At 49.7% G+C, this 21,637-nt stretch overlaps 1 protein-coding gene and 1 long non-coding RNA gene across 2 annotated transcripts; one reads left to right on the plus strand and one right to left on the minus strand.

Annotated features, from left to right (window-relative positions):
- Positions 1-390: 390 nt before the first annotated feature.
- LOC142069636 (uncharacterized) lies at positions 391-7,610 on the plus strand. The gene is made up of 2 exons (XR_012665571.1): positions 391-1,259; positions 5,134-7,610. It is a non-coding gene; the product is annotated as an uncharacterized LOC142069636 (long non-coding RNA).
- A 4,616-nt stretch (positions 7,611-12,226) lies between these two features.
- Positions 12,227-17,524, minus strand: SLC61A1 (solute carrier family 61 member 1). Its single transcript, XM_048834744.2, has 2 exons — positions 17,283-17,524; positions 12,227-14,210 (listed from the first exon to the last, which is right to left on the minus strand). The coding sequence occupies exon 2, from the start codon at positions 14,160-14,162 to the stop codon at positions 12,807-12,809; it is 1,356 nt and encodes a 451-aa protein (XP_048690701.1). The 5' UTR covers positions 14,163-14,210; positions 17,283-17,524; the 3' UTR covers positions 12,227-12,806.
- Between the last annotated feature and the right edge of the window lie 4,113 nt (positions 17,525-21,637).

Consider the following 21,637-nt stretch of genomic DNA (forward strand, 5'->3'; position numbering starts at 1 on the left):
TCCAGGGCAAGAAGAAGGATTGAAGACAAAATGGAGAAGATGCAACTGCCTTTTATAGTCTTTTGCCATGTGGCCTAGTGCTTCCTTTGTTTCCAATATAAGTTGCCCAGCACATGGCTTGGAAGCCTTTTCTGTCCATAGGCATGCCCCTGCATATGCCTTGCTGAGTCATAAGGTGTATCCCTTGCTTTCTCTCAACGGGTCAGTTGTATAGCTCATGGTCCTTAATGGGCCATCAAGCAGGCTAGGCAGTGCTGATACCAAACTGTCTGGGGGTGTCACCCAGAAGCACACACACAGGCAGGGCCACACCGAACTGCAGACTGGAAGCAAGAACTGAACTGAGGGGAGAAGGGTTGAACCCAGGCTGGGAGGGCGTCCAATCTGTTGGGGACACTGGGGCATGGCCACTAGGTAACTCGAGGGGATGGAAGACCACGAGTGGCGATGAAGCCCCCTCGTACTAGGCCCAGGTGTCCTTGGCCCCCCCTCCCACCTGGAGGCACTCGCAGCAGCTCTGCGTACTAGGCCCAAGTGTCCTTGGCCCCCCCGCCTGGAGGCACACATAGCAGTTATGCTGAGGATCTGCAACAATATGCTGCGAAGTCAGACTGCCTGAAACTAAGCAAGGCCAAACAGGGCAGATATGGAAGAACAATGCTGAATAAAGCAGCTTTATGTATAGTTTAACAAATGATACAGAGAATCAGGGAACTAGCTGGGAACTGGATTGGCTGGCTATATGGATACTTGGGGCAGCTTGCTATTGGATAAGTATGCTGGGAAAAAGGATGTATAAAAGCCTGTGTAACTTCCTGCTCTGGGTACAGGATTTGAGATTCAAATCTCCCTGTACCTTTTTGAAGCTTCAAATAAACTTTTCTGCTTCTCCACCCCATTGTGATTATTGGGTGTAGCACACCGGGTAACGAACCAACTTCAGCTGTTGTTTAACCTCTTGGCACTGGGTGCCAGCAACAGCTTTTGGCGTCCCTGGGTGGACGACGAGGCTGCAATTTAGCCTTGCCCGGACCCCTCCTGGAGGTCAAGGATTGCGGCGAGAACCGACGCCCAGCGCGCACCGGTGAGTTCATCGGGGGCCTCGGAGGAGACGCGATTTGATCGACCCCGGAGGGCACAACGGTGCAACGCACTCATATAGTGGAGAAGCAGTTGTGGACGGCGGTGAAGAACCGGTTCCTTAGACATGGGGGAGGAGCAGCTGCAGGCCACGGTGAAGAACCTGTCCCTTGGATAAGGTAGGAACCTTTTAAAATCCGGATTGTATGCTCTGTTGGAACCTGGGGACGCCCAGAGTTACCCTGTAGGTATGGGACAGGGACAGAGCTCAGGGGTTAGGGCTCGGTGTACGCCCCTAGAGTGCATTCTAGCAAACTGGAAGGTATTTGGTGCGGATCCAATGACTAAGAGCCAATTAAAACGATTCTGTACAGTTGACTGGCCTCAATATCAACTAGAGGACCAGGAGTGGTGGCCACCAGGAGGGTCAATTAATTACAACACGATCCTCCAATTAGTTTTGTTTTGTCAGTGAATGGGTAAATGGAATGAATATTTGTATGCACAAGCGTTTATGGCTTTAAGAAATAGAAAAGAGCTGTAATTCTGCAAAGTTGTAATTTGACTCCGACTGGTTCGGTAATAGCTAATGTTAGTCTCCAGACCCCCACCCCCACTGTAATGGCAGAGCCGGTGTCCCCTTCGGCCCCCACATCCCCACCTTATAAGGGTAGGATGCCTCGGGTTACAGAGATTGTCCCCTCGGTGGTACTCTATCCTTTGCTTACTGAGACTGTTGTGGCTTGCCCAGGGGCAGACGGACGTCAGGCTACCACTATGCAAGTTTACATCCATGTGCCATTCAATCCAATAGACTTAGCAGCTTTTAAAACACAGGCTGGGGAATTCTCAACGAACCCAAGCAGGTTTATTTCAGTCTTTGAGGGGTGCCTCAGTAGTCACAAGCCGATTGAGACGACTGTAATATCCTCCTGAGAACCCTGTAGTCTGAGGTGGAGAGGGATCAGGTTACAGCTAAGGCAAGGGGAGCGTCAGCGTTCAAGCGAAAAAAAAAAGAAAGGAATCTATCTGTCAAGTTCCTCTCCAAATAATTGTAAGCGGCTCAGGGCATTTCTGGGTATGGCAGGCTTTTGCAGGATATGGAACCCAGAGTTTGGACTGTGGGCTAAACCCCTGTACGACTGTGTAAAAGGACAGGTTTCAGAGGAACAGCCGTGTTAGTCTGTATTCGCAAAAAGAAAAGGAGTACTTGTGGCACCTTAGAGACTAACCAATTTATTTGAGCATGAGCTTTCGTGAGCTACAGCTCACTTCATCAGATGTTTACCGTGGAAACTGCAGCAGACTTTATATACACACAGAGAATATGAAACAATACCTCCTCCCACCCCACTGTCCTGCTGGTAATAGCTTATCTAAAGTGATCAACAGGTGGGCCATTTCCAGCACAAATCCAGGTTTTCTCACCCTCCACCCCCCCACACAAATTCACTCTCCTGCTGGTGCTAGCCCATCCAAAGTGACAACTCTTTGCATAGTCAAGTCGGGCTATTTCCTGCATAGATCCAGGTTTTCTCACATCCCCCCCACCCCCATACACACACAAACTCACTCTCCTGCTGCTAATAGCTCATCTAAACTGACCACTCTCCAAGTTTAAATCCAAGTTAAACCAGAACATCTGGGGGGGGTGTTCTGGTTTAACTTGGATTTAAACTTGGAGAGTGGTCAGTTTAGATGAGCTATTAGCAGCAGGAGAGTGAGTTTGTGTGTGTATGGGGGTGGGGGGGATGTGAGAAAACCTGGATCTATGCAGGAAATAGCCCGACTTGACTATGTAAAGAGTTGTCACTTTGGATGGGCTAGCACCAGCAGGAGAGTGAATTTGTGTGGGGGGGTGGAGGGTGAGAAAACCTGGATTTGTGCTGGAAATGGCCCACCTGTTGATCACTTTAGATAAGCTATTACCAGCAGGACAGTGGGGTGGGAGGAGGTATTGTTTCATATTCTCTGTGTGTATATAAAGTCTGCTGCAGTTTCCACGGTAAACATCTGATGAAGTGAGCTGTAGCTCACGAAAGCTCATGCTCAAATAAATTGGTTAGTCTCTAAGGTGCCACAAGTACTCCTTTTCTTTTTGTGTAAAAGGAGCAGATCATGACCCCTTCTGTTGGACCCCAGAGGCTGATAGGGCATTTAAAATCCTGAAAAGAAAATTGATGGAAGCCCCAGCTCTGGACCTGCCAGATCTCTCTAAGCCGTTTCAGTTGTATGTACATGAACGAAGGGGGGTGGCCCTAGGAGTGCTTACACAGCTGTTAGGAGCATGGAGACGTCCTGTGGCTTATTTTTCTAAGCAATTGGATCAGGTTGCAAAGGGCTGGCCGGCATGTTTACGGGGGTCGCAGCTACTGCCCTATTGCTTGAGGAAGCCGAGAAGCTAACATTGGGAGGGGTTATGCAAATCTATACTCCCCACATGGTCCGAGCCTTATTGGATGCAAAGGGAGGGCTTTGGCTCACCCAGGCTCGGATTGCTTGGTACCAGGCTAAGCTGTTAGAGAACTCTGAAGTCACCTTACAGCCTTGCCCCTCCCTTAACCCAGCCACTCTCTTGCCAGAAACAGAGGAACAGAAACATGACTGTTCAGAGATCATAGATGTCCAGTACTCCAGCCGTCCGGATTTAAAGGATGTACCCCTCCCAAATGCAGATTATGAGTGGTACACTGATGGTAGCAGTACTGTAATAGATGGACAAAGGAGGGCGGGTTATGCTGTTGTGACGCTCCATGAGACTGTGGAAGCTGAAGGTTTGCCTGCTGGGACCTCTGCCCAGCTTGCCGAACTAATAGCCCTGACCCGTGCACTTGAACTGTCAAAAGGAAAGCAGGTCAACATTTTTACTGATTCAAAGTATGCTTTTGGTGTGCTGCATGCTCATGCTGGCCTATGGAAGCAAAGGGGAATGCTGACAGCCCAAGGCTCCCCAGTCAAGTATGGGCCCCAAATCCTCCGGCTCCTAGAAGCTGTACAACTCCCCTCAGAAGTGGCGGTGGTACACTGTAAAGCCCATCAAAGGGAGGATCAAGATGTGGCCAGAGGTAACGCCCAGGCAGATAGAGAGGCTAAGCATGCTGCCACCCTGCCATCCCCTCAGACTGAGAATGCCCATATGCATGCCCTTATCCCATCAGTAGGGGAACTTCCAACCCCTCAGTACTCTGGGGAGGAGAGACAGCTAACTGACAAACTCGGTCTCCGGGAAAAGGAGGGATGGCTCCATTCCCCAGAAGGGAAGGTCCTCTTACCAAAGGGCCTAATCCGGCCAGTGCTGCAGAAACTACATCAAACCACTCATGCTGGCAGGGAAGCACTTATCCAACTAATGGGAAAATATTTTATCACTTCCGGACTCCGACCCCTGGCTGCCCAGGTACAAGCGGACTGCTTAGTCTGCCAAAAGAATAACCCCCGACCAGGACATCCTGTGCCACCAGCTGCCCTAGAACCCACTCCGGGCCCTGGACAAGTGTGGCAAATAGACTTTACTGAGTTTCCCCGGACCCAAGGGTTCAAATATCTCCTTGTTATAGTGGATCGGTTCAGCAGATGGCCAGAAGCCTTCCCATGCCATAACTGCACTGCCAGAACAGTGGCCCTCAAGTTTGTTAAGGAGATCATTCCTCACTTTGGACTCCCCCTGTGGATGGAATCTGACAACGGGACACATTTCACGTCAAAAATCATTCAAAGCATCTCACATGCCTTACAGATCCCCTGGAAACTCCATACGCCCTGGAGACCGCAAGCCAGTGGGGTAGTGGAGCGTACCAATCAGACCCTTAAACAGCATCTCTCAAAAGTGTGCCAAGAAGCCTCACTGCGATGGCCTGATGCTTTGCCCCTCGTCCTACTCCGTATCCGCGTTCTCCCAAAGGGTAGATTAGGGCTCAGTCCCTTTGAAATTATGTTTGGAAGGGCATGGCCTATGAATGGCACCCCGGTTCTGTCAGGGGAATGGGAGTTGGGTAATGGTTTTTTGTCACAGTATATGTGTTCCCTGTCTGCTGTTCTCTTGTCTCTTCACAGGTATACCAAGGATTCCCAGCCTCTCCCCTTGGACTCTCCCGTCCACTCCTTACAGCCCGGTGACTCTGTGCTTGTTCGCACCTGGAAAGACGAGCCTCTCCAGGAAAAGTGGAAAGGACCCTATACCGTCCTGCTGATCTCCCATACAGCGGCAAAGATCGAGGGACACAAGAACTGTATCCATCACTCTCGTCTGAAGGCAGTACCTGCCCCCTCATCAGCAGAACAGTGGACCGTCCAACCTGCTGACTCCTCATCTAGTGACGATCTCGGGCTAAAGCTACTGTTTAAAAGACACAAATAGCAGGCACCTTAATGCTAAAATGGGCCCACCCAGGTACTGGAGACCCTGGGTTGGGAAGACTCTGGTGATAATTAATTGGGTAACATTGTTATTCTCTGTATTGGTATTTCCAAACTGTGCATATCGGGAGCATAACTCCTTTGTTTCGCTTGCGCACCATGTTGCTAATTTAACAAACTAGACTGATTGCTGGGTATGTGCTCCAACTCCACTGTCCCCCAAAACGGGAATGCCCCTTGACCCTAGCAGAATTAGCCACCACCAAAGAGCAGGAAAGAACAGACTCGCCATTCTGGAATAAGACCTCTTTACAGCAAGCCACCTATCAGGACCAGGAGTATTCAGTTGCAGTACTCACTGAGGGAGTGTTATGTTTTACCTGAAACCAGTCTGATCCCTATGGGCGTCCTGTGGGAAAGAGCTCCTGTGTTATTACACAGTGGGCTGATGGGTACTGGATAAAGACCAAAAGGGGAAGCCAGCAGTGTGGGTGTAATGGTTCCTCCCCTTTTAGGGAAACTCTTACAAATAATCGTACCACAAAAGAAAGGTTTGGAAATATAACTTGCCATCCAGTTAATATCTCCAATGTAGCAAGCCAATGGTGGGTTTGTAGTGGTCCCTATGGCGAGTGTAATTTGAACGGCACAATTAGAAATGCCCCCACTTGTACCCAATTAAAAAAATAAGATGCCCCCTTAGGGGCATATAAATTGTTTAAAAAAGCAGCCAAAGCAGCCTTAAATATAACAGGAATCCCCTTAAGAAACAGTCCTTACTGGGCCCTACAGGGTCACTATTTTGTATGTGGCCGAAAGGCTTACAAGGTGCTGCCAGCCAACTGGACAGGTAGCTGTTATATAGCTCATGGAGTTCCTCATCTTTCCATAACTGCCACACTGCCCAAAGGAAAGATGAGAAATGCCCGAGACACCTCTGTTGAGTCACGAGAAAAGACCCTGCGGCGACTGACTACGGCATTGGAGGGCAATATGAAGAATCCCCTCACAACCGAGAAGCTTGTAGGGTGCTCTGTACTGGGAATAGCGCCACTGGTTTCCGGGCCAGCCATGGCATGCATAGGCTGCTATACTATAAGGCTGCAGATGGTATTTGAGAAGGTGGCCTTAGAGTTAGAGGACTCGGTTAGTGATTTAGGGTCAGCAGTAAAAACATTAAATAAAGAGGTACAGCAGCTCAGGACGTTTTCCCTCCAAAACAGGCTGGCTTTGGACTATCTCTTGGCATCCCAAGGAGGGGTTTGTGCCCTCGTCAGGCCCCGATGTTGTGTATATGTCAATGATAGCAGTTATGAGATCTATGAAAAGGTGGTACAGGCTGAAGCCCATGCCCGAGCCGGAGCACAGGTTGCCTATACTGCCCCAGAGAACGATTGGTTGCAAACCTTGTTTTCAGGCTGGGGTTTGTCGTCTTGGCTTGGTGGTTTATTTAGCCTGCTATTGATACTTCTCTTTCCTGTATTGCTTGTATTACTGGTATTATGCTGTGCAGTATCATGTGTTAGGGCCCTTTTGCAAAAGTTAATAAGTCAGTCTCTTCAGGGCTATCACAAAGTGCTTATGCAAAGTCCTATTGTAAAGAAATAAGTAGCCCAAGTGAGAAAACTCAGAGCCAAGGTTGTTGAGTGTTCTCAAAGGGGGGAGTTGTTGGGGACACTGGGGCATGGCCACTAGGTAACTCGAGGGGATGGAAGACCACGAGTGGCGATGAAGCCCCCTCGTACTAGGCCCAGGTGTCCTTGGCCCCCCCTCCCACCTGGAGGCACTCGCAGCAGCTCTGCGTACTAGGCCCAAGTGTCCTTGGCCCCCCCGCCTGGAGGCACACATAGCAGTTATGCTGAGGATCTGCAACAATATGCTGCGGAGTCAGACTGCCTGAAACTAAGCAAGGCCAAACAGGGCAGATATGGAAGAACAATGCTGAATAAAGCAGCTTTATGTATAGTTTAACAAATGATACAGAGAATCAGGGAACTAGCTGGGAACTGGATTGGCTGGCTATATGGATACTTGGGGCAGCTTGCTATTGGATAAGTATGCTGGGAAAAAGGATGTATAAAAGCCTGTGTAACTTCCTGCTCTGGGTACAGGATTTGAGATTCAAATCTCCCTGTACCTTTTTGAAGCTTCAAATAAACTTTTCTGCTTCTCCACCCCGTTGTGATTATTGGGTGTAGCACACCGGGTAACGAACCAACTTCAGCTGTTGTTTAGCCTCTTGGCACTGGGTGCCGGCAACAAATCTGTGAGTGGAAATACCTTAAATCTCCAGCTGCAGGCCAGTGCAGCTGCCTTTCGCACTCATTTTGCCTATCTACGTTATGGATGCTATTGTGGTCTGGGAGGGCAAGGCTGGCCTAAGGATAAAGTAGACTGGTGCTGCTTTAAGCCCGACTGCTGCTACAGGAAAGCAGAGCAAGCAGGCTATAAGCCCAAGATAGAGAGCTATAACTGGGAATGTGAAGACAATGCTGCTGTGTGTGATTCACTAGAAGACAAATGCCAAACAATAGCGTGTGAATGTGACCGCAAAGCTGCCAAGTGTTTGGCTAAAGCCCCTTATTACCCAGGGTACATTTTCTGGCCAGATTTTGTGTGTGGAGATAATCACCCAAAGTGTAAGTTTTAGTGAGACAGGAGGACACTACTCTAATATTTATAAAAATCTGTATGTGTTTTTGAATTTTAAAAAATGAAAATTTCTCCTACCAAAAAAAAAAAAAAAAAAAGACTTTCTGTAATCTACCTGTGACAATATCTAGGGTGAGAAATTACATTTTGTAACCTGTTTCTTAAGTATATTGAGCTTAGCTTGTGTATTTAATTTTATTTGCTCAGTAATCTGTTTTGTTCTGTCTGTTAACTCTTATAGTCACTTCAAATTCACCTTTTGTAGTTAAAAAACATATTTCTTGTTTATAATATAACCCCGGTTGTACAAGTCACAATTGCGAGATGGGGTAAGAGGTTGTGCATACCTTCCTCCATATTGAGGGAGGAGGCAGATTTAATAGTATATCTTTGGGTCTGCACCCCAAAGAGGTGGACACTTGAGTGCTGGGGACAAGTCCCTTAAGCTAAGCCTTCACAGAACTGATCTCAGTGTCTGTTTCGTTCTTCAGTTTGGTGTGGCCCTTCCTGTGTGTGTGCTGGAGGAGACTTAATAGAATAGCATGGCTCAGCAAGACAGGTAAAAAGGGTATCCAGGCTGGCATAATAGACAGGCTCAGGGGTATCTCAGCTCATCAGAGAGCATCCTAAGCGAGACAACCTCTCACATAGACATACATATCTATAACTCAATAAAAAGGTGATACAAACACATAAATGAGAGTATCATATTTGGCAAATTATAACATTTTTGCAGATCTCTTACATGGCATATCTGCCACAACTCATTGCAATTTTACAATATTAATATTCATAATATCCTAAAGTGTCCCCCAGATTCCATACAGCATCAAACCCACCATTTTCTTTCCTATTTGAGAGCTAAACCATTCAGAATGGCAACATTTTAAACTGTATTGGGAGGGTGGGCAGAGCTCATGAGGATGTTATTATATGAGATCTGTTTGCATCATCACTCCGATCACTGTGTTTGCCTGGATTAACCCTTTCCCCCATTATCCATATGTCTTAACTTTTTACATTGTGATTGTGAATTCTTAGGGGCAGGAACTGTCTTCTGATATGTTTGACCATCTGCTAACATAATGGGGCCTCAGTCCTGAAGTGCTCCCATAATACAAACAGTAACAACAACATTGACTGGAAAAAGAAAAGGAGGACTTGTGGCACCTTAGAGACTAACAAATTTATTTGAGCATGAGCTTTCGTGAGCTACAGATGCATCCAATGAAGTGAGCTGTAGCTCACGAAAGCTTATGCTCTAATAAATTTGTTAGCCTCTGAGGTGCCACAAGTCCTCCTTTTCTTTTTACGGATACAGACTAACACAGCAGCTACTCTGAAACCAACATTGACTGGAGGGGTGTTGTGCATTTGACAGCTCTTTGTGAGTCAGTTTCACTCCTCCCTCTGAAAAGTCAATTTCCTTCTTGTTTGTGTGCAGCAAAGCAGCAGAAAGAAAGCATATTTTCGAAGACGGAGAGAGTGAGCATGTAAAACTACAACAATTACCAGGGAGACATAAGGACTAATGTAGAATCCAGTGCCAACTTTCAGAGTTTTATCATGAGTCTCACAATATTTGGCGTAGGCAGTGTCTACACTGAAGTGTACAGTGGGAATACAGCGAGGTGCCTTGATTTTTCAAAGTGCTCAGTATCCAGATGCTACTGCAATGGGAAAGGATGAACACTGCTGAGTTTTGTAGAAAATCTGGCCCTCTGAGAACCAGGAAGCGAAGCTGACTTTTCACCGAGTGGTCATGCTAGGTAAAGTGCAGAAACTAAACAAAGAACATCAAAAGTGTCAAGTGGTTCGGATTTCTAAAATTATCCACTTTTAAAATAATCTAAGGTGGTGGTGGTAACATAACTAACGGCATTAGCTGGTTTACAACCCTGCCAGATCCCCATGTTGCACACCCACAATACAAAGTAAGTTTCTGGCCCCCCGATTACAGTGAAAAGCCTGAAAGTGTGACCCCAGTGTGACCTAAAAGCTCAGAAACCCAGAAAGCAAATGAAAAGGACACAAAATGTATTATTTTTAAATCTCAAGATTTTTAAGCCAGTCATACTTTTTGGGGGCCTACCTCATGATTTTTGAATACTTGGGGTCACCACCACTGACTAGCCAGGATGTTCATACCCAGCAACCAAAAAGAAGGAGTTTTCACTCAGCTCTTGGCAGGGAAGCAGAGCAAAGGCCCCAACTCAAGAACAATGGCCCAGAAGGCGTCTGTGGCGGGCATTAGGGCTGAGATGGAGAGAGCTCTCCCTTTGAACTGACAAAGAGGAGAGAGCCAAAATGGAGTCCGCAGCAGCTGGTCCGTGTGGCATGCTGGCTTGGCCAGAATGGACTCCATTTTAACCTTTCTTTCTCTCTCTTAACCTAGGGACTTCCTGAAGCCGTGTTCCAGGTGACTAACAAACCCTGCTCTGTTCTGAAAAGGCTGCCTGGCATCACTGCAAATCCTTGCCGAGGTGCTTTGGTCCCTGAAGAGTGGCCAAGTCTCTGAGGGGGAGTCTATGTCATTCTTGCTGGGCAGAGGTCATAGTGTGAAGCAAGGGAGCTGGAGCCCCGGGGCTCAGTCGCAGAGGTGTTGAGGCCCCATGGCCGATCCTTAAGGAAGAATGGGACCCCTTGGGGGTCTGGCCAACTCAAGCGGCTCCTCCAAGGGACTGTTTAAACATTGGAGTGTAGCATAGCTCCTGGGGATCCAGGACATGTCCCAATCCCCCTGTGAGGCAGGGCAGAGCTCTTATCCCCATTCTACATGTTGGCAACTGTGGAACAGAGTGACTAAGAGTTGCCCAAGGTCACACAGGGCATCTGTGGCATAGCAGGGACCTGAACTCGGGTCTCAAGTGCCAGGCTAGTGTCCTAACCATCCTTCCCCTTCATCCTACAGGGGTTGCCTTCAGAGGCAGGGGGGCACTGAAGAAGAGCGCATGCTGAGGCATCCCAGTAGGGGGAGTTGCAATGGGAGTTCCACAGTATGCATCCGATGAAGTGAGCTGTAGCTCACGAAAGCTCATGCTCAAATAAATTGGTTAGTCTCTAAGGTGCCACAAGTCCTCCTTTTCTTTTTGCAAATTATCAAGAGTCATTCTGTACACAGCACTTCAGAGCATTAACTTGTCACTCACCATGAAACAGGAAGGGGGCGCTCTCTATAGGGGAATGCAAGCTGCTGGAGCAAGGCTTCAAGTTTTTACTCTTTATAGACCCAAGACTTCAGGGCCCCTTTAACGAAGATGGACCAGCATGCTGCACCCTTAAGGCCCTGCGTACATTCATGTTTCTGTAATCAATTTCTGACACTCTTCCAGTCCACTTACAAACATGGTAATTGGGGGTCCTGGCATCTTTCCCTCCCCCATATCCCCAACACAATCTCACCCCTGTTTACCTCCCTGCCAAAGCCTAGTTGCATTAGTGCATTCAGGGAATAGCTGGGCATCTATCCCAAACTAATGTAGAAGGGGTAGAGTGCCAAGAGGATGGGCAAAAAGCAGCACCAGCAACCCGTGGGGCAATGCACTCAGTGATGGAGGAGGACAGGCCAAACTAGTTTCACCTGAAACTACTGAACTGGATACAGGAAGACAAGTATATGCTTGCATGACTGGCAAGGGCAACTCACTGTTGTCAGCTGCCTTGGTTCCTAACCAAAGTATTAACCACATTCTGTGGGAATGCAGCCATGTTTAGAGACAATCATGCCACCAAACTAGTCATAAACTCTGTTCTAAAATGTGGCGTGATCAGGATTCCAGATTGGGCTTGAGGTTGCAGTTGCTGAGAGGAATCCTCTATTCAATATTCATGCGGGGCAGAGAGCCAGATGCTTCCTGAACCAGGTACTCCATGACAGCCAGCCACACACAGAGCTCAGGCATTGGCAAACTCAGTTCTCAATTCCTGTCTAACAGAGTGTTGGGAAAGGGGGGTTAACATCTGCCTGAATTTAAATCCTAATCAATAGCAGCCCCCACAGAGCCATCTCCTGGCCCCAACAAATCCAAGTGAAGCGAAGGCGGATCTGCAGCCCTTGAACCAACAACCGTAAGAATAATTAAATTTCCATGCACGGTGAAAGACTTCAGGACACTAAGGAATAAAACCACAGGAGATGTTTTCTCCAAGGAAAGAGTTTTATTTCTTTTTTATTTAAAAAAAAAATAATAGAGTGAAGGGGTTTGGAGTTTGGCTCATGCAGTAACTGGGGTCAATACCTCCAACATGTGAAGAGAGTCTCTTTCCTTGTTCTCCCCCCAGCAAAAGCTAGGGGCCAAGCAGCTGTGATATGTGCTCCCACCGCCTGGCCTCTCCCCGCCACCTCCAAACATGGCAGCTACAGAACCGAGGATGCGGGGAGCTCCCAGAGTTTGAAGGCCCGGGTTAGGAAGTTTTGGACGCAGGCACTCCAGGGTGGGAAGGAACAAACTATGCTTGCTGGGCGCTCACGAGGCTGCTTGTGATTTATACAAATTTTGTTTGAAACAAAACGTTTTTCCAAGTGAAAGTTAGAACATACCGGACCGGCCCCAACACCCAAAGACCAGTCCTCAGAGCAACTGTCTTTTCTACAGAGTCTCTCTCACTTAGAGTCCTCTCCTCTAGCCCAGAGTCTTGGTATTCAAAGTATTAAGCTTTTGGAGACTTTACCAACGGGGGGGGGGGGGGGGGGGTTGCCAGTTGTACCAGGCATGTGATCAGAGCTCCGGGGAGGACTCATTCTGCACCTGCGGGCTAGGCACCTTGAGCTCTGCGTTGTTCCGGACCACGGTGAAGAGGCTAACGACGGCCAACAACGCCATCACCATCATCACAGAGCATATGGTGAACATGTTCCTGGTACCTGTCTTGTAGTCGCTGTCATGGAGGATAAGCATGCCAAGGCAAGCCAGCAGGTTCAGGGGGATTCGGAACCAGTTCATCACGCCCACCTGGTCCTTCTCTGGGATCACCTTCCGCCGGAGGAAGCCCATGGCAGGGAAATACAGCCCACAGGAGAGTTCAATCAGCAAAAAGGCCAGGAAGGACTCAGAAGGGTTCTCCTGCCCAGGGTTGGTGGAGAAAGTCAGCATGAAGAGGGAGAAGAATACCATCAAGACAGAAAGAGAGAGGATGTGCATGGGCTGGAGGTGGTACCTCTTGGATGTGGCAATACGGTACAGCGATGACCCCACCATGCTGGCAGCCATGAAGCTGGAGAAGACAATGCCCAGAGGTGGGTTGTGGGGATCCAGGACGGGTGTCCAGAGGAAGATGAAGATATAGATGACACTTTCAAACAAGGCCTGGATAGTGCCCAAGAGCAGGACACGCCGGTCAGACAGCAGACACTTCAAACCATCGATGCAAGTCTTGGACAGTGCCCGCTTCTTGCCATAGTTCTCATCCCAGTTCTTCATGGCAAAGATGCCTGTCAGCATGAGGAAGGGGATGGAGACCATGAATGGGGCCACGGGGCCCAAGCCCAGCCACTCAGCGAAGAAGTTGGCTGTCACCCCCGCTCCGATCGCAATGACATTGTTCCAGAAGGCGGCCCTCGAAAAGGTGGCCGGGATCCACTCTGCCGGGAAGTCATGCCGTTCCACATGCTCATGCACACACCACGCCTCGAAGGCAGAGAACAGCAGGGCTGTGGACAACCCCCCTAATATCCTCCCCACTACCAGCACAAAGTAATCCCAGGACAGCTTGGTGAGGCAGCAGAGCGAGTAGGTCAGGGAGAAGAGGATGCAGGATTTCTTGCGACCCAGCCAGTCAACCAAGGAGGTGGAGACCAGTCCAAAGAGCACACTGGAGGCAAAGCCGCAGACATAAATGATGGCGATCTGGCCCTCCAGGAAGTGATAGTGCTGGTAGAGTTTATAGAGGTAGGGGCCCTGTAGCCAGTCAGCCGCCAGAGCCAGGAAATACACTTGGTAGTAGTCCAGCTGGAACCGCAGGAAGACAGGGTTGGTACAGGCGCTGACAGTGAGCTTGGCGCGGCAGGCAGAGAACTCCAAACCCAGGCATATTGCCAGCAGGACAGCAAAGGCGACATATGCAGTGAGTAGCATGGTGCCTCAAAACATCATGTGCATCCCCTGGGGTCTACTCCAAAGCACCTGAGAGAAGAGAAGAACTTGCAGTGAGACACAGATGGGAGAGCCACCTTTCCTGAATTTATGACAGCCAGCAGGGGCCGCAGCCCCGAGCACACAGCAGTTTGTGACGCCTTGCACTGCTGTCAAACTGGCTTTGCTTGGAGATTAACCTCAGGCTCCCATGCACATACCCTGTGGGATGCTCTCTCCTTCCTAGAGCGCTCTGGCCCTTCTGTTCTTAGCTGGGCATGCAGCCTCCCTCTGAAACTTTCCACTTGACCCCCAAGTCCCACAGATGAGACATATGATTGGAAGTGCAGCCAGGAAATGTTCATTCAGGGTGGCCCAAGGGGAGGGGAAGAAGTGTATAATTAGAAGTTGATGCTAAGGAAAGGGAAACTTGGGCTGAGAATTAGGGAAACCTTTCTGGGACTGAGATCTCTCAGGCTGTGGAAGAGTCTCCCCAAGGGAAGTATCGGAAGCCCCATTAGTTAGGATGTTTAGAACTGGACAGGATAAAATACCAGTGAATACATTGCAGGGAGCTATCCTGCATGAGCCAAGGGTTGAGAGATATTGACTAGATGATTTAGGCTTTTAGACCATCCTATAGGGGTAATTCCTAGGATTCCCTCCAGCTGTTTCATCTGCCTCCCTCTAACCCCATATTTGCAAATTTTCAAAACCTGAATCATCAGCTGAACTTGCTGCATTCTTCCATCCCTCTCTTGATAAGGGACCTCAAATCCCAACAGCAGTTCAGATCTCTCTGATTTAAGTTAAGTGACTTGCCCAAGGTCACACAGGAAGTCTGTGTCTGAGCTGGAATTGAAGCCAGGTCTCCTGAATCCCAGTCCAATGGCCTGACCACAGTAAATCATCCTTCTCACCCTGTGTGATAAAGACCTTCCTGCCATCGTACCCCCAGGGTTTAACCTCAACTAGCAACAACACTGACTCCAACTCATCCTTATTGACACTGACCACAAAGTCATGGGACGTATGCTGTCAGCTAACTTGACTCTACATAATTATGTAGAAACACAATAACATACGGTAGTGAAGACAAGGCCACAGATGGTACAACTGGTTTCATGATCTTTGATACTTCTTCACTGTGAATGGATGTAAAGGTTTTGGTACCAACAGACTGTTGGACAGAGTAGCTAATGCCACAAATCAATGCTAGAAAAAAAAACCACATCCTGTTTTCCTAGCCTCAAGTCATAGGGGAGGATAACAGTTACAATGAAAAGAGGAAAAAAAAAAAAAGAAAAAAGCATGTGATCTGCTGTGTGATATTTGTAGCTCTCTGACTGTGTTCCTGAAAGAAAGATCCACTGGGGACACTTGAATCAGAGATTTTAACTTCCATCTTGGCACATGTTTTTAAAGAAAAATTACAAAGAGACATGCCACCAGTTTCACAGCCAAACTTCACAGTGATTACCATAGAATGGCTTCCTTTAGGTCTCCTGTAAATTACAAGATTGCCAGAAAGTGCCTGGAACCATCCCCTCCTTTAATCTGGGTATGGCACAATAAAGCCTCCCCTTGCATCTGTGTCCTCCTTCACATCATTCTAAACCGTGCTTCAAATGTTCTTGTTGAGTTTCTTTGTAGCTCTACCTTTTAAAGAGACTCTATTTCTTTTTGGTAAAGCAACGGTGAAAGGTGCCAGACTGAACACTCTGGAGGCAAAAGTCCTGTTTAGTCATAGAGGGAGAACAGCGTAGGCTGGGGCACAGCCAGCATCACCCGCATTCCCTTGCCCACATGCCTCCAACCTGACCTGAAGGGATTCTTTTGTTCAAGGAGTGAAAGAGCAGGTTAGCCTATATACTCTGTTCAATTTTAAGCCTATGGGCTGAGACCTGCAACTTGTGATGATGACGTCTGTGCTCTGGTCTGAGAACCTCCTGCAAATTAATAAAGGACATCAAAACTTTCCTCTCACCAACACTCAGCTCACGAAAGCTCATGCTCAAATAAATTGGTTAGTCTCTAAGGTGCCACAAGTACTCCTTTTCTTTTTGCGAATACAGACTAACACGGCTGCTACTCTGAAACCATCACCACATTGACTCCTGCGCTCTGAAGAAACTCACTAGCATAGAAACAGTCTGCTGAAAACATGGTCAAAGTGGCAAGAGCAGCCCTGTTAGTGGCAGAAAATATTTTAACAGAAGAAAGCACTTTATACGTGGGCTTGGGAAGGGAGAGGAGGAGTCACCACAGCATCTCCCCACGCCTCCCTGGGAAAAGGGCAAAGCTGAGCAGGGCAACCATGTGGAGTTATAGCCTCAACCTCATCAAGAGCACTTGGGGGCCACAGCCCCCATTGGCAGGCAGCTCCACCCAGCTCAGAGGGATCCCCCCAAGACTCCTCCCATTCCCACCCCTTCACTCACAGCCCCCCAGGCTCTCCCACAAGGATTTGCCTCTCAGAACCCGCAACTAACTCTTCGTTCCCACACAAAAAGTATCCCCCAGCTTCGCTCCCTCTCGAGTCCCCCACTCCCCCAAAGCCTGAGCCTCCCTCTCCCCTGAGAGCTCTCCCTCGAGTCTCCCCACAGAGCCCGCACTCCTCCCAGAGCCCCCTCCAGCCCCTCCCTCCCAGAGCCCCCCTCCTCGCAGCCTCCCCTTCCAGCCCCTCCCTCCCAGAGCCCCCTCCAGCCCCTCCCTCCCAGAGCCCCCCTCCTCGCAGCCTCCCCTTCCAGCCCCTCCCTCCCAGAGCCCCCTCCAGCCCCTCCCTCCCAGAGCCCCCCTCCTCGCAGCCTCCCCTTCCAGCCCCTCCCTCCCAGAGCCCCCTCCAGCCCCTCCCTCCCAGAGCCCCCCTCCTCGCAGCCTCCCCTTCCAGCCCCTCCCTCCCAGAGCCCCCTCCAGCCCCTCCCTCTCAGAGCCCCCCTCCTCGCAGCCTCCCCTTCCAGCCCCTCCCAGAGCCCCCCTCCTCGCAGCCTCCCCCTCCAGAGCCTCCCCCTCCTTCCCTTAGCCCCCCTCCTCCCAGAGCCTCCTTCTCAGCCCCCCGGCCAGCCCCCCGCAGAGCCCCCCCCCCAGTTTCCCCAGCGTTCAGCTCCCCGCTCAGCCCCTCACCTTCCCCGCTCGCTCGGGGGCGGGGGGGGCTTCTCGCCAGCGCCCGCCCGCCTCATTGACACGCAACCCGACCCGCTTCCGCGACACCCCGCCGGCCCCCGTCCGAGGCAGCCCAGGGCGCCGCCATGCTGGAGAAGGGATCACGTGATGGGGGAGCCGCTTTGGCCCCGCCCACAGGGCGAGCGTTGCAGGGGGGCGGGTGGCTAGGCCGCTCGTGCTGCTTTCGCACCTTCTCCGTGACCTCTCCCCCCTCCCCCCCCCGGAGGGCCTGAGTCGCGGGTGTTGGGCACATGAGGCCGGCCCAGCGTTGCCATGGTGCTGATGCGTGACGTCCTACCGTTGCCACGGTGATGGCTCATGACATCCTCGCGTCGCCGGGGTGACGGCGCACGACGTCGGAGTGCTGCTGGTGCGTGACATCAGCGCGTGGCCCGCTCCCAAAGCGGCCACAGGACCCTGGGGGCGGGGGGCAAAGCGGGGTGCAGGGTCACGTGGACGCCGACGTGGGGTGACCTGGCCCGGCGGGGACCCCCTCAAAATGCGGCCATGTGCTGCAGCTCGGCGAAGTGGCAGGGCGGGGAGGCCCCAAAATGCCAGTGTGGGGCATGTAATGGCTGGCGGGGGGGGCAAAGCACCACCTCCCCCGTCACAGCCTCCTGGAGTCATGGCGTCACCCCAGCCGCGCGTCGCAACAAGGCCGGCGTCGTGTCAGCAGGAAGCTCCGCCAGAGCCTGCTCCCCTTTTATCTGGCTGAGGTGCTTCCACGGCTCCCATTCCCGCAGCGTTGGAGCGCATCGCAACCATTACTGGGTTTATTTTCACAACCCCACCCCGCCCCCGCATGAGGTTGAGAAGCATTATTACCCCCATTTTAAAGAGGGGACCCTGCGGCGCAGAGAGGCTAAAGACCTGTACAGTTCTACCTCCGCTTGCCGCGCAGTACGTGGTCACGGAGACAAGCTCGGTGTGGGTTGCCCAAGGTCGCACAGGAAGCCAGCGAGTGACACAGCCAGAACTTGAACCTGAATCACCAGGGCTGGTGCCATAACCACCACTGGACCTCATCACTTATCCTTTGCCTTCCCCAGCCTACCACCAGGCCTGCCCCTTGCTCTTCCTGGGGCTGAAGTCATCTTTTCCACAGCGCTCCCAGCCCCTGCTAGCCCAGTGTTGCAGAGATCAGGATCCCTGTATGACCCCAGAGCTTCACCCAGCACTTATGTAAAGAAATAGATTTGAAAAATGTAGCTCAAATAATGTCCCATCAATTCCTTTCCCTTGGGAGTAGCACAGGCTCCTCGGATCCAAACAGCTTGGCCTTGATGCAGACTGTGAACATCGAACGCAGTGGCCCACCATCCCTGCTCGGCTGTGCTGCTGGACCATACAGTGTCTTTCCTCTTTATTCTTCGGAAGTGCTTTCCCCCCAGCACAGCCCCATTCGGCTGCTGGGTGCCAGGGCACTGGTCTCCAGCTCCGTCGGGGCTGCCTGTCTCTTTGCCCTGGGGTCAAATGCTGCATGCCAAAGGGCGGGTGTGGCATCATGCTCCAGCATTTGGTGCCAGGAAATGAGATGTCATTAAGAATCACAAGAAATGGGAGGGAGCAGCCCATTTTAGTATGTGGGCAGCAGTGGCACGCAAAACTGGGCTAAAACCTGCTAAAGAGATTAAGGGGCATGTTTCCAGGGAACAGAGGCTCTGTGCATGCCTCGTTATGAGCCTGGATTTGCCCAGTTAACCTAGATGTACACCACTGTGAGAGCAGAATTTGGCTCTGTGTGTCAGTGGCTCTGTTGTTGTTGCTGTGTTTGTCTGCAAGGTGGGCTCCAGATAGTCACTTTCTGGGCAACAATCACAGCTGAGCAGATGTTCCCAAACCAGCTGTTTTCCTCCTCAGCAGAATGATCCCTGATGCTACAGTAGAACAGTGAAGGTTTCAGGCTTTTGGAACTGAGGGTCCCAGACTGGGTGTTGGACAAGGAGACTGCAGAGCGGGAGGGTTGGATCCTCTGCTGATCGGCATGGGAGGTGCGGGCCTGGCAATGGAGAGGTAACAAGGTGTATTTCACCACCCTTGTGCCTCCGGGATTCCAGCTTGCAAAGGAGGGTGGCCAACACCAGTCCTGGATTGCGCCTGCACTAGGAGTATTCCCATCCTGGAACCAAAGCCACAAAGGTGAGGTCAGAAGAAGGGATTGGCATTGGTACCCCCTCCCTCAAAATTCAGAGGGATCCAGCTTTGAGGCTCTGGTTTTGACCCATCTCTGCTCCTGATTCTGTTCACACGAACACTGGTTTGATACTAGGGTAACCCCATTGACTTCATGGCAATGTTACCAACTCTTGTGAGTTGGAGAGTTTTCTTGAAGTCCCAGCTCCTGAAGTCATGCAAATACAAGAGAATCTCAGCCTTCATTTAAAAAAAAAGTAAGTTTCTGTCATCATAAATTCTGCATATATGTTAGGGACAAAATATACCCTTGTCTCACACCCCACCCAGTGGAAAATCCGCTGGTTGCTCTTTGGCCTCTTGGTGATAGAGACTTGTGATGAGTTCAGTGAGAGGCTTTGGAATCCCCATGTCTGCCAGTATCCTCCAAAGATGGGGGTGTGGGACAATATCTAACACTTTTGGGGCATCAGTGAAACACATGATTAATGGATGAATGCACTCTGCATTTTTCAGTGATGTGACATATTTACGATTTGGTCACATGTGTCTCGGCCTTCTCTGGAACCAACTTCTTGGGGTGGTAGTTTTGCTTCTATCCTTCATTTCATGCGATGCTGGATTACATTGAGCAGAGCTTTGCTCGCATGCGATGTGAGGATCGTACGATAGTTACTTCACTCTGTTATTTCTCCCTACTTTGGTAAAGGCAGAAAAGGTCCCTTCAGCCAGTCCTCTGGTCAATCTCTAGTCACCCCCTACATCTTTACAGATTTACCATGTAAGATCAATAACTGAGGCTGGCTTGCTCAGCTGTGGCCTCCCTTAAGAAAATATGGAAAAACTGTTACATCTCAAAATGTGGGAAGGTGCAACTGGCAAAAAGTCTAATTTTTTCAGAGTAATTTCTGGATGTGAATCATGGGAAGTTAATGCTGCTGGCCAGAAGACAACTGAAGCTTTTGAAATGTGCTGGCAAAGACTTTTGCATATGTCCTGGACGAAAAAAGAAGGGCAAATGCCTATGTTGGAAATATTATTGGAGAGAAGCAGACCCGGATGCCAGAAATCAACAGATGCAAACTTATGTGCTGTGGTCACCTGAGACATAGAGATGGGAATAACCTTGAGAAAATTATTATGGAAAGAACGGTGGAAGGTCATTGTAGTAGGGGACGACCAGGAGGTGATGGATGGATGGTGTGCAGAAGATCAGTGGAAGGTCAGCTATTGAGCACTCAAAGCTAGCGATGGATTGTGAAGGCTTTTAAAAATTTCAATAAATGGGTGTACTAGCTTAGGTTTCTTTCCCTTGTGGCTGAGGAAAAAAGCTGGAAAACATGATCCCTGAAGGCTAAAAAACCTGAAAGTAACTAAAGGATCCCCAAATTATTGTATTTTTAAAACCTCAGGAATTTTAAGCCAATTGCATGATTTTGGGAGGGCTGGACTCTTGATGCTCGAATGGTTGGGGGTTAGTCACACTGACAGAGTTACTCCAGATTCACACTGCTGCACAATCAATTGCCTTTTCTTAAAATGGGGTTCACTCACTTCACCCTGTCCCCCTGGAACAGAGAGAGACGGAGCCCAAAAGTGAAGAATTGATGTGCTTAGATACCATGCCATGATTATGATATATGATTTAGGCTAGATCAGGAGTTCTCAAACTGGGGGTCGGGACCCCTCAGTGGGTTGCAAGGTTATTACATGGGCGGTCGCAAGTTGTCAGCCGCCAGCCCAAACCCCGCTTTGCATCCGGCATTTATAATGGTGTTAAATATATAAAAAAGTGTTTTTAATTTATAAGGGAGGGTCACACTCAGAGGCTTGGTATGTGAAAGGGGTCACCAGTACAAAAGTTTGAGAACTACTGGGCTAGCTAGCTAGATAGGAGGGGGTGCATGAGGATAGATTGATAGCCAGCTATCCAGCAGGTGGCTCTGTGGGCCAGTCAGTAAGGGAATGAACAGAAGGGAGAAAAGAGAAATCATCCTGACAGAGTAAAATTGCATCCTAAACCAGATGATAATCTGAACGATGTCAGTGAATATCTGGAGTGACTCCAGATTTACACCTGTGTACATGGGAACATAATAAGGCCCTCATTAGTAAGGCATTCAGACCCTTAGGAGGTCATGTTTTCCCCAACCACGAGAGCTAGAAACTGAAAAATTGAAATT

Source organism: Caretta caretta, chromosome 20 (assembly GCF_965140235.1).
Source record: "Caretta caretta isolate rCarCar2 chromosome 20, rCarCar1.hap1, whole genome shotgun sequence".
NCBI classification, from domain to species: domain Eukaryota; kingdom Metazoa; phylum Chordata; order Testudines; family Cheloniidae; genus Caretta; species Caretta caretta.